Source organism: Alosa alosa, chromosome 7, assembly GCF_017589495.1.
Source record: "Alosa alosa isolate M-15738 ecotype Scorff River chromosome 7, AALO_Geno_1.1, whole genome shotgun sequence".
Classification (NCBI taxonomy): Eukaryota; Metazoa; Chordata; class Actinopteri; order Clupeiformes; family Clupeidae; genus Alosa; species Alosa alosa.
The window spans coordinates 25950980-25972097 of NC_063195.1; the positions used below are offsets into that span (position 1 = coordinate 25950980).

Here is a 21118-nt window from a genome sequence, read left to right on the forward strand (position 1 = left end):
AGTACGACACGACAAGTTACCATCATTTCAAATGAAAAAAGGAATCTGTCCTGAATCCTGATATCCAGTTTAATTTCAGTTTATTGTGGAAATAACAGAGCAAGTGAAATGTCTCCATATTGAGGAGGTTAGTCAAATACAGAATGTGTTACAGTACAGTAATACAGTAATTTTCTAAATAAGTGCAATACATTTTGTAAAATTGAATTCTTTGCAGACCGAATTCCCGATGAATTGTAGGCCTACAAAACATGATCAGTCTTCACATGATATGGGCCTCCTTTAGGTATAGGCTAGTCTAAAATATGTTTTCTTTTAAAGTGTAATAAGCATTGTGTAAAATAGCTTGGGGGTGGGTCTGCACACACACTCTCTCTCACACACACACACACACACACAGGAATCGGTTTATGTGCACTTTACCCAACTCTTTATTTCATCCCTTTTTCAAACACCACAGCTTGGTCAACACACACAAACACCTCACAAACAGCTTGTCTACTACTGTCCTGCAGTGATAGGCTACATTGCTTCCGCAGGTAAGCAGCATTGGCATTTCCATTTTTTATTTCATAATGAAACCCTCTCATTGCTTCTTTAACAGCTGGTCTCTGTAATGAAGCCAAGCACAATCCTTGTCAATGGGATAAGTAATAATACGCATTTTTGCAGTGCAGTTGTTGAGTTTTATGACAATAGCCAATCAAATGTATTCAGATTCAGTATGTGGAAAAGCAAACTTTCATGACTGCATGAAGATTCAGTATGTGGAAAAGCTACTTTCATGACTGCATGAAAGTAGCTTTGTTGTCTCATAGGCTACTCTCTCTATATGTAGCCTATACAGCCCTGGTACGACACTAATTTATTAAACATAATTATGTCAGTTTTACTCAGTTGCTTTAGTCCATTTCTCAGAATTAAAATTTTCAATACTGTACGTGTTCAACCTCCATATAATCTAGTTTTACTATGCTATGGCACTGACATATTCATTGATATTTGTTTTTTAAGACATAAACTAAGCATTTGGAGCAAGTTATGCACTTTTGTATATAATCCACTGTGTAGTGTAGTTTGTACAATTTGTTGCGATAATACACTCACTGTCGAGCAAACATTAATATGATTCAAGAACTGCACCAAAGCAACTGATAGAAACTGTAACAAGCCCCATTATAGCCTCTGGTGTATGCCACAGTCCTAAAGGCACTTTTGGTTTGATGGCAGTTTTCTGAAGAGTGCAATAACAGATTAAGTCCACTAGGTGTCACACTCTCTTTGCATTCAATTGGCAGATATGCATTTTAAAGGCATAATCCGAGACTTAAGAATTCTGGTGAAAGATTGTCAGTATTTGAGTTCAACATAGTCAAATTCCACCCCTTCCCTGCTCCGCACTCCTGAACCAACATGTTGGGTGGCCGTCTTTGGCTCAACTCCGGCCACTGTGTTTGTTTCTTATTTAGAGAGCCAGGATTTCTGATCACACTCACTGTACACGCATGCACACCATGGTGGACTACTACACTTGTAAGTTCATAATGATGCCAAGTGATTGCATCACAGGTATGACTCTTCAGAACACTCTAAAGTATGTTCATATTCTGACCACAACAGCATGGCTACCTCATGGAATGACCATCACTCGCTTCTTTTCATGACTTGGATTTGTGAATATAACACTTGCATTTGTGTAATTTATGAAACAATAATTAAAAGTACAAAGTATAGCATATGTCTGCAGAATCAACGGTTAGCATATTATTTATTTTACTGGCATCAAGGTAAGTGACAGAACTGCTAGCAACTGGGACAAGAATGTGTACAGTACAGCGAATAGACATGGCTACAATAGTCATCCACAGTTAACCAGCAACCGGGACTGAAAATGTAAAATATATTCTATGAAATAATCTCTCTATAATAATAACAAATAACAATAAAATTATCTGTATCTTTATGTACAATGTACGAGATGGACTCAAAATGCAGGTTTTTAATTGGGTACTTTCTTACAACCTCAGGCACATACATTGGTGTTTATGGACAAGAAAAGGCAACAGTGAAATCACATAAAACTACATACACAGAGGTGCTGTACAGGAAACTATGGCTACCCAAGGAGGACAAACCTGTGGTTGGTATGTGAGCACCACTGTACAAATTCCAGTTCAGAAAAAGTTGAGACATTCAGTCACTCCATTGCAGAAGTATAATAATTAAAAGGCACAGATTAAAAGTCATCAGTCCTTTGCTTGAAGGTTAGATGACGTCTTCTGACACAAATTTTTAAGTTTGCATGCACACACAAGTCATTATTTTGCACTTACCAAATATCTGCCAAATCCCAGAGCAAACTTGGCTGTATAGCATAGAATCAGATCCAGACTGGCGGTGAACTCTGGGAAATGTAGGATTTCATTCCTTCCCTCAGGTCATAAAAATAGCCACGCAACTCTGCAGTTGTGAATAGCCCTGATATGTCTACAGGGATGCATCAATGCAGTTGGATGATCAAATATCACTTGAGCATGTCTTGAGATCAGAGGATATCTGTGCCACCACATCAGTCTCAGAACCAAACAGCACTCAAGTTGGGAAGGCCATTACTGAGACACTGACTGCTGCTGGTCATGGTGTACAGAATCGGGTCCAGGCTTCAAGTGCATTCTGGGAAATGTAGGATTTCCAACCCCTATTCAGGTCAGGAACATTAGGCACTGAAGCAGTGAATGACCCTGCAGGAACACATCATTGTAATCACATGGCATGATCAAATATCACCTGACCATAAGACAAGAGGTCCTGTCTCTCTTGACAACGTCAACGAATCCGTAACTGGAAAAATTCACTCAAGGTCTCTCTCAACTAGAGTTGGGAAGGCCATTACTGATACAGTGACCACTGGTGCTGGTGGTGGTAGTGGTGGTGTTGTCGGCTGGCAGGCTGTGGTTCTGATTGTGGTTCTGGTCGTGGCTTTGCCCGAGTCCGAGGGTGGACATCCTGCGGTACACAAAGTGGTAGTCCTGGACCTGCGGGCGGCTGTGCAGTTCGGCCTTGATCCTCTGCGGGTGGGTGTCTGGTGCCAGCTGCTGGCTAGCGCCGTCCGTGAGCAGGAACAGGGCGTGGCTCTCGGGGTCGGCCACGCGGAACTTGAGCGCGCAGAGCTGGCACACCTCCTCGGTGGTGACGTACGGGCGCACCTGCAGCGTCTTGGAGGTGCAGCCGCTGCCCACCTCCTGCAGCGCCACCCGCAGGTAGTTCTGGAGAACACAATCACACGCGTCAGCTTTATTGCAGCCACACACAACGCTACATACCACAGGTTCATGTGCAGAGCGTAGTTTTGCACTATGTTACAATAAACTGCACACTAAATCGGACAATCTGCAGCATTTAAAAGTACATGAGTCCACAAATGAAACACATGACATGTGGGTGTGCATGTCTGACTGTCTAGTAGCTGTTTGCACTTTACAGCTCGTCCACTGCGTCCAATGTAAGGATTTCCATGTAAACGTGCACATATCTAATGATGTGTCTGTGTGTGTCTGTGTGTGTGTGTGTGTGTGTGTGTGTGTGTGTGTGTGTGTGTGTGTCTGTGTCTGTCTGTGTGTGTGTGTATGTGTGTGTCTGTGTGTGTGTGTGTGTCTGTCTGTCTGTGTGTGTGTGTGTGTGTGTGTGTGTGTGTGTGTGTGTGTGTGTGTCTGTGTGTGTGTGTGTGTTTGTGAGAGTCTCGTGGGGCGGCGACTCTACCTGGAAGTCCTCCAGGGTGGGGATGGAGCGCTGGGTGGTGCGTCGGCGGTGCCACTGGTGCAGGGTGTTCTGGGCCTTGGAGCTGAGGACGCGCGCCGCCTGCTCCTCCTGGAGGTTCTTGATGAGCTCCATGGCACTGTACGCACTGGTCAGGTAGTACCCACCTGGGACACACACACACACACACACACACACACACACAGAGAGAGAGAGAGAGAGATGTGTGTATCAGAACCATACCCATCACGTATTAGAGCGCAGATGCAGTCATATGTTCATCTGTCAGATTCATTAAAGTGTTTTGTGGCGTGCACATCTACAGGTGAGAGAAATCACACGGTCAGTGTGGGAGCCAGCCAAGCCAGGTGTGTAACCAAAAGAAGAGTGCAAACATGAAGGGCAAGGGAGAGAAAAAAAATCTCAAAAAAGTATCCACTACTACATGTGCATGAGGAGGGGACAGAGATCAAGGCCAGAAACTCACATCGGCAAATGACAGGGTCAAAGGTCAAAAGTCAATCGACAGGGTCAAAGGTCAACAAAATGCAGAACGAATACAGATAGAGGAGCACAGAAAAAGCTGCAATGGGCTAAATCAGGGATACACAGGCTATGGTCAGCTTAAACAACAGGACAGAAGTTTGAAACAAGGCCCGAGAATCTCACAGAAAGGGTGTGGCAACTAATGAGGTTGTTGTTAACAGTTCATTGTGGAGTGATGAGGGCGGAGGCCAGGACATTATGCTATTTGTGTCACAGATCCCGAAGATTTGTTTTTGATGTTTCCCAGATTTTTTTTTTTTTTTCACATGGGAGAAGCCACTGCGTGCAGGCTAGGTGCTAGTTTGGGTCTCCAATCAGTGCTACATTCGTTTATGAACTATAGGGCGCACACACACACACACACACACACACACACACACACACACACACACACACACAGGGGACCTAGTGCCAAAAGTAACCTGGGACAATAACCCACTTTGGTGCCCAGAAAAGCAAATAACCTACACCCCCTGAATGCTTTCCAGTCTATTTATGCCTCAATGCCTTCCCTTGGAACAACCCGAACAGACATTTCCCCTGAGGCTACCTCATGTAAGCAACTGATCTGAGGTCAACTTTATAACTGAGCATCGGACTCTCTGTTCTAATGTGTAATATCTGCTAATCCCAGTGGTCATTATGTGGGAATTAAACACAAATACTGTATATCTCTATAAAACATATAGAAGTCTATACCTGTCTACCAAGTATATAGTCTTTAGTAATAGTGTATTGAAGTGGAAATGTACTACTTAAAGTGTTCCTGTGATTGTGTTAGGTTTGCTTGGGAGGTACGGTGAATTGAATGATGAGTCATGTTGCTGCAGGTTCTCGATGGAAAATATGCAGGATTCCTCATGTCATCTCTCTTACATCACCGCCTCGACTTGAGGCAAACATACTGCACGATGCACATATGCAATGACAGAACAGAGCAGAGTCAGCAGCACTGCAGAGAGAAAATCATGGAACATACTCCCTTGTATGAATGAGTTGAAAAAGATCTAATCTCTATTCGTTTCTCATTTAAATCCCTATTCAAGTGTGTCACACTTAAACACATTGTCTCCAGACACTGTTTTCCGACTACAATGTTCTTACATTTTGGAGTAACGGACCCTGTATTCAAGTTTGGTTTCAATTAATTTGCAACAGCACATATCGAATTAGACAAAGTGTAGTGTGTTAGTAAAAGTCATTACGTGCAGGTACTCATTACGTGCCTGGGCTTGTGCATCACGTAGCAGTAGTTTCTCTCTATCCGGGTGAGAACAGGACGCTTCCTCAAAGGAGGAACCCTGTGTCCGGATAACAGATCCCCCCCCCCCCCCACACACACACACACACACTGCCCGCATAACAGCCCACCCCCCCACACACACACACCATTCAACTAGAACAATAACCCGCTGTCCACCAAAAACGCCCCACTTCCCTGTTGTCCCTCTGATCACTGTCCAGCGTATTCCTGTCAGGTTGCCTCTCCCTGATTGTGACTTATGTAACACTTGGACTCTGAACTGACCACCGAAGACAATGCTTCACACGTCTCTGTCCAGTCATTGTCTTTGAAGTCAGATCAGTCAGTGTACAGTGTAACAGATTAGACCGTTAGCTTATAGCAGAGATGCTAACGGGCTAATCTGATTCAATGAGCTGGAGCTAAAAGTGTTACTGTCAGACTCAGAGAACGGCTGGATGAACTGAGGAAAGGTAAAACTCAATTGTTTAACTCAAGGGGAGGTGGAAAATGAGTGTATTTCCCCAAATGGTGGAATATCCCGTTAAGATATAATTAAGATCCAGATGTGGTTAGACCAGGGGTCTCAAACTCCCGGCCCGTGGGCCAAATCCGGCCCGCGTCCGACCCAATTCCGGCCCGCGACGTATGTCAAAATAATAATGTAATCCGACCCTTGAGGGTATTTTTAATTGCGACAAACAACGATACTGATTAAAATAGACAATAGATCCAAGTACGGTGACAAATCTCATTTGTACTCTCCTCCACTATTTGCTAGACATCCAGAGCTTGATTCAAACCCAAAATCGCTGCACACAGTTTTCATGAAATATTTACACGCGAGAAACACAAAGATGTGCATTTGTAATGACGCGGAAGCGATGCAGGCCATAGTTTTACACAAATTGAAGCAGAAATAGGCCTACACCAAATGTTGAAAAACGTTCACGTGTGATGAAGTCTTAGGTAGGCTATGTTATTAACCTATTCTGATTCTGAAGGAGAATATCCTTTTGGAGATTATGATCAATCGTCTATTGACAGTGATAGTCACGGTGCATCTGTGTGTGCATACCATGCTTATTTCGACCCTCTGCCCAACATAGCTTGGAGGTTGCAGTGGTAATTGTGATGATAGTGTCCGTAATGGACGTGGTACAGACAGCAGGGCTAGTAGAAATAGGGCTCTGAAGAACTACAAAGTCACCCGCGATAGGAACTGATTTGACCAGGATACTTTATTGTAGGCCTTGTGGTTATAGGCTAGTAATAGTTTACTATTGTTGGTATACATCTTAGGTGTTTTCCTGTTGATTTGTTATGTGGGTAATATGACAAAAAAGAAAGTAAACCTGCTCAAATATGTTCATCCAGTATTTACTGAAAGGTGCATAATTTGAGGTGCTTGCCATCCAGTGGCAAATTAGATGGGTAAATTTACCCCCTTCATAAACTTTTGTTTATACTCAAAGATTTTTACATTCACAGTAGGACTTGCCACTTTCAAGCCATGGCCTTTTGAAATTTTGATATAAAAATCCAATGGTGTTGCTTCCTTAAACCTGACGCCTTTGCCAGGTTTAAAAAAGTTATGAGAGGAAAATACAGTATTTTTATTTGGTGTGAAACACACACATAGACCTACCTGTTTTTATGTTTTTTTGTTTGTTTTTATAATTTGTATTAATATTTATTTTATCATAATTTTATTTATAAGCTGGTTGCTAGCACAGGTGTCTAAAAATAGATAAAAAGACTTTCTGTTTGTAGTTTTGTGAAAATGCAGTATTGGAAAAAAACATTGCATTTTAGGAAATAGCCGTTGTTTTTTTGTATTATTCTTTAACACTGACGCGGCCCTCCAATCAGAAGTGGCCCCCAGCTCATTTGAGTTTGAGACCCCTGGGTTAGACTTATGTTAATATATGATTAAGATCCAGTTATGACTGGACTAAAGACTAAATAGTAAGATAAAGACCCCTGGTACCTTCTCCGCACAGCAGGGTGGGGTCTAGGAGCTCCATCATGTACTGGATATCCGTGTCCAGCTGGGGCATGTCACACTGGGCCAGTACATACGTCAGCATGGGCAGGAAGTCGTCCGCTCCAAACATCCTCCCTGAGACAGAAGAATGAGGAAAAGGAGAAATGATCTTTTGTTTATTTTAGAGTATTGGTCTGGGAGTGTGTGTTCGTGTGTTTGTGTGTGTGTGTGTGTGTGTGTGTTGGTGAAAAAGGAAGTGTGAGTGATCTCTATACTGTACATTTGGTAATAATACACTTCTGTATAAAATCAACAAAAACGATATTGTACACTAAAATGTACAGATGTCCAAATAATGTTTCCTAACACACACACACACACACACACACACACACACACCTGAGTTGTCCTGCATCACGCTGTAGATGAGCTTGCAGACGTGCAGCAGCAGCTGCACCTTCTTCTCGGGCGAGTACATCTTGCCCATGGCGTGGAGCTTGTGGCGGATCTTGTCGAGGGCGGCGGCGTCCGGCGGCAAGGCCCTCCACGCCCAGCTCCTCGGGCCGCCGCGTCTTGGCCAGCGCCAGGTTCTCCCGCAGACGCTGCCACGCGCCGCTGCGCACCTCGAAGTCGTGCAGCGCCGTCTCCATCGTGGCCTTCAGCGGCTTCAGCACGCACTTGTGCATGGCCCTCTCCAGGACCGGGTCTACGGACAGACCAGAGAGAGAGAGAGAGGAGAGAGAGAGAGAGAGAGAGAGAGAAAGAGAGAGAGAAAGAGAGAGAGAGAGAGAGAGAGAGAGAGAGAGAAAGGGAGAGAAAGAGAGAGAGAGAGAAAGGGAGAGAAAGAGAGATAGAATCGGAGAGATAGAGAGAGAGAAAGAGGGAGAGAAAGAGATGGAGAGAAAGAGAGAGAATGGGAGAGAAAGAGGGAGAGATAGAGAGAGGGAGAATGGGAGAGAGAGAGGGAGAAAGAGAAAGAGAGAGAGAGAGAGAGAGAGAGAGAAAGAGAGAGAGAGAGAGAGAGAGGGGGGAGATGGAGGGATAAAAAGAGATGGGGGAAGAGAGAAGGTTATTGTCTGTATTCAAGTTCAAATTGTATTATTCACATTCACATATAATTCAATAGCTTTGACAATACTGTCAAAACAGTCACGCCAAAACTTCCACTCCAACAACTCAGATTGAATTGTCTTGAATTGAGAGAGGGAGACAGTGATAGAGAGAGACATAAACAGACGGAGAGAGAGAGAGAGAGAGAGAGAGAGAGAGAGAGAGAGAGAGAGAGAGAGAGATGGTATATTAATACATAAACCCAGGGTGCATGTAACAGTAACAGCAGCGGTATACAGGGTGCTAGCTGTCCTCGTTTCAACGCCTTGATAGACATACTAGTGACCTGTTGCTTTCAGCCTCTTTTCTCACACACCCACCCCCTCACCTGAGGTGCTGCAAGTTCCCAGGTTCGAGCCCAGGTCAGTGCAGGGCTGAACTGCACAGTCACCACAATGCAGGGTACACACACACACACACACACACACACACACACACACACACACACACACACACACACAGAGAAGCCAATGTAAAGAGACAAAACACAAGAGAAGTGCATCATGGGAGATAGAAAGTAAGAGAGCGAGAGAGAGAGAGAGAGGCTTTATTCAGTTGCTGGTCTGTAAGGGTCTGTAAGCAACATGTACAAGGAACATGTACACAGGGCACGAACAGACATCGTGCAGAGACAAAACTAAATAAATGCACATGAATGGAGAGAGAGAGAGAAAGTTGTTAAGAGGCTTTTTTCACAATGGCTGGTCTGTAGGGATACCCACAGGCACAAATGAGCAGTGTGCAGGGGCCGAAAGAGAAGAGACAGAGAGAGAGAGGAAGAGAGAGAAACAGACATACAGTAAAGTGAGTCAGAATTTCAAAGAAATAAATGAACAAACTGTTTTCCCTGTGATTCATGGCCTCCAATAACTATGGACACACAAATATTGGTCTCCACTGCAAAATAAAGCAGAAGCACAAACGAAAATGAAATCAGTCTATATGCGGTCACAGAACTCATTGGTCTTTCTTTGAATTAGGCTATATTCCAAAAGAGAACCTCAGCACCGCCATATAAACCCACACTCCTTAACCATCTCACAGCATGCGCTGCTGGTACTCTTAGTATAGCGGTTTCGGTTTCATTTCTGGCCTACAGAAAGTCGGTGTAAGTGAGACTCCCTGTCCATTTGATCGGGAAATCCTTTGGAGAACAATACCTGACATTCCCCAGTTTCCCGAGGGCAGGGAACAAGGAACATAACACTTATTTTCCAAGAAAATTACATATTAGATAATGCATAGTTAAATCCAGGATGGTAATGTATGTTGTAATAGATGCTGTACAAGACACTTCTCTACTGTCTACTGTCTCCTGTATACATTTAACCCTTTTATTTAGTTTGTGTTATTGAAGATACTAAAGAAAGCCCTAAAACACCTGTTTGCAATATATACAAAATGAAAACACATGGAGAAGAATGCAAGTATGCCTCTCTCTCTCTCTCTCTCTCTCTCTCTCTCTCTCTCTCTCTCTCTTAGCATAACAACTTTTAGCTGTGATTCAATTTGTTCTGAGGTTAATACACGGGGGCATTTAGGTATTAATATGTTATATATTAATACTGTAATTGACCTCTGCTGATATGTTTTCATAAGTGAGTGCTTGTATGCTAATATAGCTTCACTGGATATGCTTCATGGGATATGGTGCTGGAAGGACTCTCTAGTGCCAAAGAATGTGACCCACACATTCCAGCAGCCAATCAACTTTCCAGTCACTCCCAGTCAGCCCACTGTCCAGGCTTTCTCCAAGAAACTTTCACACGCCGCTTGGTGTCTCCTGTCTGCTTTCTCACAGAGACAGATTTAATCAACCACCCAATCAAGCCATCCCTCTCCCTCCCAGAGACTTGCTGTACACGGACTGCCTGAAAGTGAAACCTGCTCTGTGATACTGGCACGCTGGTCAAGTTCTTGCTGTGGTGCTCAGGTCACTGAGTGAAAGGTGTTCTAGAGCAAGGTGTTCTAGAGCGGAGGTGGCCAAATTCTTTCCTACAAAGGGCCAATCCTGCGGGCCCCAAATGGGGCGCCCCTGTTCTAGTGTCAGCTTCAAATCATGACATGATTTTTTCAAAGCGCTTTACAGCGAAGGGGGAACCTCACTAACCACTGTCAATACCGCATAGCGCCCACCTGAGCCTTGCTGTACACGGACTGCCCGAAATGCAACCTACTGTATGATATTGACACGTACCACTTCACTGATCAAGTTCTTGCTGTGGCGCTCAAGTCACTGAGGGAATGATGTTTCTCAAGTCATCTTCAAATCTTTCACAAGGCTTTCACAAAGATCTTTTACAAAGATCCAGGCACACAACGCACTCTGACTGGCATGCTCTTTCCTGGCATCACTCATTGACGACTTTCAAGTGTTGCACAATGTTTGTCATTCAGTCCAGTCTCACTGTTAACCAGAATGCTCTTCACTTCCCCATGATACAAACTGGCACTGCACAACAGCCATCTCAGACAAAACAATGTGCAATATCAGTATGATTCAACTATGGTAAAATGATATGCATTCAGTGGAATCTTACTGACGGATGTCCAATGTCCATCATATGTCTATTCTCAAATCAACAGGCACTGCTCGGAGACTATAGTGTCACTTCCCTTTCCTAAAATAACACTGAGGAGCACTGCAATCGTGTGTTTTAGAATGGAAACAGAACTGAGTCCATTGACTCAAGGCAACTCAGTATTATACTATGCAAATAAGAGCTTCAAAACAAACACGGATGATAGTCTCTCTCTCTCTCTCTCTCTCTTTCTCGGACACTCATAACTCACGCTATGTTGACAGTCTATTCGGCCCCCATCTGCATGTGTAAACACTTCCTGGACTAAAAGGCTACAGGAAAGTTGTTTGCTTATGTCTGCCATGTACTCCTCATCAAAACATTGCCTCCAGTCAAGCCTTTATGTGGACTGGATTGATCATCAAAATGTTTTGTTTCTGGAATGTTTTGATTCACATCACTAGATAAGATCCTCATGAAACACATCCTTTATGTAAATTACTAATCAAATGCTTTCCTATAATGAATGGTAAATATACAGACCAATGACTTGGCATTCGCGTAGTGTTCAAGAATCTTTTACTTTTTTAGAGCAAGAGATGGGCACTGAATAAACAAAGTTGGGCTAAGCAAGCAGTAAAGCTAATAACCAGATATACACCAGTTATCTGTGGGAATATTTGTATTAATGTATTTTGGCAATGTTCATTCCATGGCTTTCCAAAATTCCAAAATTCCTTGATATTCCAGAAATTCCATGACCCGTGGGAACCATGTCTGTGTTCTTTGCAAACCCATTGGGGTTCTTTTCAGTGCTTTCACAAAACACTATTCCCATTTTTGGAAGGTAACCTTTACACAACCATGAGCGTTCCAACCACACTGTCATCTTCAGAGGAGCAGTATGTGTTCAAAGAGCGAACATTCTCTAAAGTGCCCGTGGATTCCAGCACTGCCGAAAACAAGTCGAGTTCACAGCAGTCTGCCAACCACCTCAGTCCAAAATACCTCCGTCCAAAATATCCCAGTCCTGAGGACACAATGACTCTAATGAGCCCTTCATGTCTGCTTATGGAGCCTTTGTTAACCCCTCTGCAGAGTAAAATACTTATAAATGAATACTTACATGCTAATACTTCATAGAATACTTAACAGAATATATTTTCACATTTTTCTTGATGTAGGCCTATCTTACTTCAACCAAATCTGCTCATTATATTAAATGTAAAGGCCCAATATAGGTGAAACAGGTGACAAATACAGCCTAGACATCTTTTCATTGAGTTTTTTTTTTACAGTACACTGCTCTTCCATTGAGGTCAATCTTTCATTTCTGTACAGTGGCTCAACGCCCTGTATTAGAAGGAATCCCTTTCATTTCAGCCATCCGTCTCTCTGAACAAGGCCTGGCTTGTCGTTCTGCACAAAGAACAAAACGTGGCCTAACATGGCCCATACACATTAATAAACATTGCACTGCACACAACCTTTCATGTCTAAATGAAAACTTTTATCTGGGAGGCAAGAAGTGTCCACTCAGAATACACATACCACACATAAACACACACACACTCACTCACTCACTCACACACTCTCTCTCTCAAATACACACACACACACACACACACACACACACACACACACACACACACACACACACACACACACGTCTTTCACTCAGCTGATCATGCATTTGTTACAGGGCAGTGGATGCATTCTTTTTTGACTTTGTTTTGTTTTGTGACAAAACCACCCAGCCGCACCACTGGCTCCATATAAAGAGGTCATGTCTCATTACGGCCTTGTGGCTTTGCGATCCTTCAATTCCTATGTGCTTACTCAGTTGGCATCCACCTGACGAGAGCTTCATACAGCGTGAAGCTCTCCAGCCAAAAATAACAGAGCACGGTTAGTCACTGTCGCAGTGACTTGTACTCAAACTCAGAGGATCTCTCTCGGAGGGATTTCTCAATCACATACACTATGGCACACAGAATCACCACGGGATGTTTTTATCAGATGGTATTTACCCAGTTACAGACAACTTCCAGAGGGTTTGAGAATACAAGCTGAAACTGGGTGTCTTTTTTACTACTCATGCTCTCACAGTGTAGCATCCTGCTAATATGCTAACACTTGCCAAGCGCTAATTCAGTCCTAACTGAAAACTCAATATATGAAAAGACATATTGATGTGATTATAATCTAATTTAATTATATATCATTGAAGTGTTATAATCAGCTGTTATGATAAGAAGAGATTGTAAAATATGGTAAGATTATAAGATTAGGTCCCTCAAATGATAAAAAAGGGGAAAGTTTGAAGATTCTTACCTATTTGGTCCTCTGGGATGAAGGACTCAATGGGCGGCTGAAGCTCGGAGCTGTGGATCAGGTAGGCCTTCATCTGCGTGATAAAGTGGCGGAGGGTCTGCAGGAGGTCCAGTGCGGAGGTGTGCAGGCCACCGGCTGCCCCACCGCCATTCTCTAGCATGAAGCTGACGTAGTCCTGCACCAGGCAGCCGAAGTAGGAGCCCTTGTTGCGGGCGAGCTCGGCCACGCGCCGTATGGCCCTGCGCTCGGGCGTGGTGGCCAGCGATCCCAGCATGCCGCTCACCTTGCGGAACTGTCCCTTGAGCGCGCGCGGGAGGATGTGCAGGGCCGTCGGCCCCTGCAGGGAGGCCTTGATCCGCCCGGCGGCGAGGGCGCTAAGCCAGCGATGGCGTGCCGGTGCCTGGAGACGCAGCTGCAGGTCCTGCTCCAGCCCTACGCCGTAGTTGTCGTCGTCGTACTCCTCCTCCTCCTCCTCCTCGTCTTCCTCATCCTCATCTCCGTCATCCTCGCTGCTGTGCTCCGCAGGGGCTCGGCCCTGGAGCGCGGGCGATCGCTGGAGGCCGCGGTGGCCGGGGGAGAGGCCCCCCTGGGAGCCGCCGGACGAGGCTGAGGACGAGGACGAGGAGGTGGTGGTGGTGGAGAAGCTCAGGCAGCTGAGCCGCTGCTCCCTGCCCGAGTTGGACTGCGCCGGCGGCTGGTGGTGCTGAACGGGCTTCCTGGTGGGGCTCGAGCTCGGACTCCGACTCGGGTTGGGAGAAGACGGGCTGCTGGAGTGACCGTGTCCGTGACCGCGACCGCCCTCCCCTCCTCCGGGCAGCGGCGGCGGGCGGCGGCGACAACGACAACACGGGCCCCCTGTGGTGGGGCAGCTTGGTTTGCGCCAGCGCCTTGGCGATGGTCTCGTCGTCCAGGGCGATGTGGCAGTAGTGCGAGTCCACGTCGGGCAGCTTCTTCTTGGGCTGCAGCCGGGGCACGGGGATGGGCAGGCCGGGCTTCTTGGTGGCGCCCCGACTTTTGCTGTGGCTGGTGCCCATGTAGGCAGGTGGAGACCTCTGTGGAGACTGTGGACGCCCGGTGGGGGCGGAGGTGGAAGTGGCGCTGCTGTGAAAGGGGCTGGCAGTCTGGAGCATCGTCCTCTGCACAGGGACGGAGGCCGTAGAGGCTCGGGGTCTTTGGGGCCACGACCGCGGGGGAGGAGGTCTCGGAGGTGGGGGTGCCCGAGGCTTCCCGCTAGAGTTCGGTCCGCCCGGGCTCGAGGGGCCCTCGGAAGCCCAAGTGTCTGGCTGGAGCGGCCGATGGGTCGGCCGATGGGTCTGCAGGAAGAGAGGGTTGACGAAGCACAGCGCGGCGGTGCTGGACTGGCTCTTGTCCAGGGGCTGGTAGTGCTGGTGGTGGTGGTGGTGAGGCTGGGGAGGGGGGCAGCCAGCCACCACACACACACACACACACACACACACACACACACACACACACACACACACACACACACACACACACACACACACACACACACACACACACACACACACACACACACACACACACACACACACACGCACACACACACACACGCACACACACACACACACACACACACACACACACACACACGCACACACACACACACACACACACACACACACACACACACACACACACACACACACACACACACACACACACACACACACACACACACACACACACACACACACACACACACACACACACACACACACACACACACACACACACACACACACACACACACACACGCACACACACACACACACACGCACACACACACACACACACACACACACACACACACACACACACGCACACACACACACACACACACGCACACACACACACACACACACACACACACACACACACACACACACACACACACACACACACACACACACACACACACACACACACACACACACACACACACACACACACACACACACACACACACACACACACACACACACACACACACACACACACACACACACACACACACACACACACACATAGGCGCCCAGCCTCCACTGACTCACTCATGCAAATAGCCAGGGTAGGCGGACTTTGGAGCTGAGGTGACCCTCTTTTTCCCCGCCCTCCCTCCCTCTCCTCTCTTCTCTTTTTTTTCCTCTGCTCCCTCGCTCTCTCTTGTTTCTCTCCTCCCCCACCGTCCATCAGCTCGCCCTCCCTCCCTCTCTTCCTTCCCTTTAGCCGGGTTTCTGTTTTGACGCGATGCAGGATCTGTGTGTGTGTGTGTGTTTCCTGAGCCTTGACCCTTCTAGCTCTGTGGATGCTGGTGTCTATAAGTGTTTGCAACTTTTTTTCTGATAAACGTGTCCAGGATACATTTATTATTTCTATAATTAGGGCAGTCAGTCATGTCCGGAGGTTGTTGAGCTCATCCTCAGGGTAGTTCTTTTCAGAATCCAGTTCACACTAATTCAACAATGCAATCTCAGTGCAACTGCACATGACTCTTACAACACCCATTAAGCTAGTTGATCGATTCTTTACAGTTTAATGTACACTGTTTACATTATCTGCCAATAACAATATCTCACCAGGGCATGGGGTATGGTCTTACCCTCACTGTAAATGCATAGACATCCATCTGAATGCAATCTCTGAATCACAGAGGTCCCATAGTCATCTGTGATCTTTGAATGGCCTGTACTGTAGCTTTCAAAAGGGATCCTATTTCACAGGACTGCCTGGCTGACTGTCTATTCTGAAGCGAATGACGACAACCATGAACGGAGTAGGCCTACCTACACAAAGCAGAAAGCACACAGTAACGCACCTGAACAAGTTCAACAGCCAGAGCTAGTGAGGGACCATTCTTACCAATCCTCTCACAGCCAACCAGGCATAAGGATGTTTTGCAGGAGCAACAGAACTCTTATGTAGACTCTAAATTGTCCTTTAACCACCACCATTTACTCATGATGCATATGTGGTGTTTTCCCACGTAGGTCCATTTTTGTGCACCTTTAAATAACACCAAAGCAAATGGAAAAGGGATCTTCCTGCAATGGATGAATCACATCTTTAAACACATCCTAAACACTGATATACATGCAAAGAAACACACACAGACACACACACACACACGCACACACACAGATCTCTCCACAGGAATAGAGTATGTCTGCTCTATGGAAACTCTTGGCAGAGAGAGAGAGAGAGAGAGAGAGGGGGAGAGAGGGAGAGAGAGAGAGAGAGAGCGCTGGGCGTCTGCTGTGGGGAAGCCCGTGCCTGGTGTTTTCCTGGAGGAGAGACGTCGCTTTAGGAGGCCTCCCAGTGCCCACCACACCCTCCCTCTCTCCCCCCAGCCCTCTAATACCCTCCACAGTCCTGTGATTACTCACAGGGAGCTCAGCAGGACTGAGAATGACACTGTATCTAACACTGCTCTATTCAACACTGTGCAGTTCTGTGCTGTATTCAACACTGTTCATTATTTAACACTTTGCTATATTGAACATTGTATAGTATTTAACACACTGCTGTATTCAACACTGTGTAGTATTTAACACAGTGCAGTATTCAACACAGTGTAGTATTTAACACTGTGCAGTATTCAACACGGTGTAGTATGCAACACTGTGCAGTATTCAACACTGTGCAGTATTCAACACTGTATAGTATTTAACACACTGCTGTATTCAACACTGTGTAGTATTTAACACACTGTTGTATTCAACACTGTGCAGTATTCAACACAGTGCAGTATTCAACACGGTGTAGTATTTAACACAATGTTGTATTCAACACTGTGTAGTGTTCAACACTTTCCAGTATTTAACACTGTGCCTTGAGCTGAATAACACTGCCTTTAGCTGCAGTAAGAGCTGTTTGACAGAGACAAACACAAATTACTCTCCACTGCAGACTTTCCCCCCCGACCCCACCCACATCACTGAAGCAACATGAGGGTTTTATTGTTAAAAAACAACACCTGTGTTTACACTTTCAACAACCTTGACATCCCAGAAAACGTAAAACTTAGTGTAGAAAACTCTTGTTTTTATAAGACGCAAAAACACTATCTATCTCCTCTCTTTTTCTCTATCTCTCTCTCTGAGTTTGGTTCCAAAATGCTATATATATATATATATATATATTTTTTTTTTAATGAATTTTCATAAATATTTTTTTTATTTTATTTTGATCTTCAAGTAATTTTAGTGGAACTGTAATTGGGTTATTGCTATTTGATTTATCTTAACTCAATCGATACAACACAATTGCAATATTACCTTAAATAACATGGCTTATCAATGTTTTCAAAAATGGAGATATAGCGTTTTGGAACCAACATCTTCATATCTCTTTATCCACACACATATGTTTCTCTGATCTCTGGAGATAATCAGAAAGAGAGGGCCTTTGGTGTCCCACCATACCTGCTCCTAACTGGGCCATCTCCTCCAGCTCTGCCTGGCTCTTAGCTGTGGCCACCACTTCCGGAAGCTTCAGGGTAAAGGGCAACACATCCCTTCGCAGGAAACACAAGAAACACAATGTGGGTCAAACGACACAGTGGGCAAAGGTAAACTAAACTCAACAAGACAGGACAAACAAAACAGCCAAAAGATATATAGATTCCTGTTATGTTATAAGAATGTCAGTACATACTATTTCACTCTGACCTACATATAGGACAAGCCTGGAGAAATAGACAGATATAGATAGATAGCCTTTATTGTCATTGTACAGTCGCCTGTGCGACAAAATTGGAGTTGCTACATCTGATGAAGTGCATTTTGGGTAAAACAATAACAATAAAAACACAGCTAAAAAACAAGATTGAACTAAACACTCAGGACAAGGACAGTGGATGTGGCATTGTAATACATTAATAACATAGAGAGGTATAATACAGACAGTCTATTTCACATGGAAAGAGTATTGCACTTAAGCGCATGTACTTTTATCATGAACTGAGGAATTTTAACATTGTTTTATTGAGTCATAGATAGATAGATAGATAGATAGATAGATATCTAGATAGATAGATAGAAAGATAGATAGATAGATAGATAGATAGATAGATAGATAGATAGATAGATACTTTATTGATCCCCAAGGGGAAATTCAAGATTTCAGAAATTGAACCTTCTGTTTTTATCTGCTGGTTTGGTTCTCTGTCCATAAAAAACAAAAAAAAAATTACTAGATGCTTCTGTGTGTCCTTCCAGAGGGCAGCTGGGTGAGCAGGCGGTGTGCGGGAAGGAGGTGGGCTCTGATGATCCTTTTCGTTCTAGAGAGGAATCGAGAGCTGGCCATGTCATCCAGGGCGGGCAGGATTTTTTCGGACAGTTACGAAGTTGGTTTTAAAATTCACTTTGATTCAAAGTGGTATTAAAAAGTCTTGAATCTAAGTTGGAAGATCCTGGGGGGAAGATCCTATCTAGTAGATAGAAAACGACATATTTAAATGTTATCTTTATCACCCTCTGCAGCTTCTCCTTATCAGCCACTGTGCAGCACAGCAGACCGCACAGTGATGGAGTGTGCTATCACACTCTCGATTGGGGCAGATTGACACTAGCGCTTTCTAACACAACATACTAAAATCGCAAAACAACATGCACCAAGTCAGAGAGCCGTGAACCGCTGTGTCCGTGCATGCTGCCATCTTCATTAACAAACTGTTTTCTGATTTGTGTTATGTTGCATTGAAGTGTGATGGATGTGTTGCATGTTTCCCTTAGAAAACAAAACATGGCATTCCTCCAGCCAACGCTTTTGTGAAAGCTTCCCAGAAAAATTGGTTCACAGTTGGTGGAGGCCCAGCACTGCAGCACTGTGATAGCACAGTGTCATACTGAGCGTCTCGGAAAAGCTTTGGCAACAAAGCCCCCCAAAAAAGATGTTTATCTATGTAACTTCGTTGGAGTTTGTAATGTTTTTGTAAAGCTATTTTTTTTTGCCTTTGAAAGTGCATGTAAACTCAAAGCTGACTGTGAATCAGAATCAGTTGGGATTGCGGACGTGAGACTGTGGGACTGTGGGACAGAGTCCGGTTTCCTGCGGGCCACAGTGGGAGTGGGCGTAGCCCGGCATAGCGTCCAGCCCACCACTCCTCCCCGTCTCTCGGTGGGGAGGGCTGAGATAACTGGGCTTAGTTCTCTAAACACCGGCCAAACAGACCAAAGGGCAGCTGAGGTCAAGCCGAGACTAAAGTAAAACACACTTTATAGAAAAACTTAAAACCTACAGGCACTTTTTACTGTAACAGGACTTCTTCCACAACTTTACACTGTCTTTGGTTGTCTTGTCATTTCTCTATGTGCTGCATGCTATACATGTGCTACACAATTCTATACAGTGCTATACAAAGATATACGTTTAATGCGTAGTATTGTTTTGCTAGTATAGTATAGTCATGTTGTGCTGTGCTGTGTTTCTCTACAGTCACAGCATTCACCCAATCACCAATTCACAGTGCTGTGAAGTATGCAGGTGTTGTGCTGCACTTGTTAGCTTGATGCTACTTGTTAGCTTGATGCCACCGGTACGCTCAGGCCAATTCAAACTTTTCTCATCTGTTGTTCTTGTTGGTGGAACACACTGCCAGTTCCTACAAGGGCAGGGACATCCCTCTCCATCTTCAAAAAACTCCTGAAGACCCACCTCTTTAGAGAACATCTCCTCATAGCACCACTTACAACAAGTCTTGCTGATCCTAGCACTTACCACCTGTCTTGAACTGACACTCAACTGTTTAAAAACAGCACTCACTGATGCACTTATTCTTACTGTACTCTACCGTTTTTAAATTGTCCTAATAAAATTGTTGAGAGAATTGCTTTAAAACTTAAACTGTTTACCATGTTGTTAGTCGCTTTGGTTAAAAATGCGTCAGCCAAATGTAATGTAATGTAATGTAATATAATGCTAAAACCATTGCGTTGAGTGCACCAGCACCGATCTACAGCTTCTACAGTAAGTGCACTTGACCCTGATCCTGTGACTGCTCCAGTGTGTGGTGAGCGAGTGCGCTGGCGTTCTCAAGTACTGGTGAGGAAGCGGGAGTGTGTCTGCGGCCTGCGGCCTGCGATCGCATGGCTCTGTGTTTTCGTTCGTGCACTACGGACGGGTCAGCAGAGGAGGCGCAGCGGCCCAGGCCGAGTCAGCCGGACACAAACGCAGAAGTGAGACTGGACGCCACTGTCACTAGCACGCACACATACACGCGCACATGCACACTTGCACACAAACACATTTACAGGATAGGAACACAAACATAAACAACACACACAGACACATACACACAAACCTATGCACATCATTGCAGACAGATACACATTGCAGACAGAGCACACTTTCAAAACAATTCAAATTCAAAACACACACACACACATACAGACACAATAACAAAGACATACACTCACACTTTCTGCACACACACACACACTCTCTCTCTCTCTCTCTCAAGTGAATATTTAAAAACAAAATGTGCACACCCCACACACACACAATCTCTCTCTCAAGCGCATATTCAAAACACACACACACACACACACACACACACACACACACACACACACACACACACAGGCCGGCCTGCTAACAAAT

At 45.1% G+C, this 21118-nt stretch overlaps 1 protein-coding gene across 1 annotated transcript in view; it reads right to left on the reverse strand.

The window, feature by feature from the left end:
* Positions 1–63: 63 nt before the first annotated feature.
* The window catches only part of rin2b (Ras and Rab interactor 2b), a 33794-nt gene continuing 12739 nt past the window's right edge, over positions 64–21118 (reverse strand). The window contains 7 exon segments of the mRNA XM_048249028.1: positions 64–3266; positions 3760–3923; positions 7536–7667; positions 7932–8071; positions 8073–8238; positions 13499–14918; positions 17936–18032. Of these exon segments, the coding sequence (XP_048104985.1) occupies positions 2868–3266; positions 3760–3923; positions 7536–7667; positions 7932–8071; positions 8073–8238; positions 13499–14918; positions 17936–18032 (2518 nt within the window). The 3' untranslated portion in view covers positions 64–2867.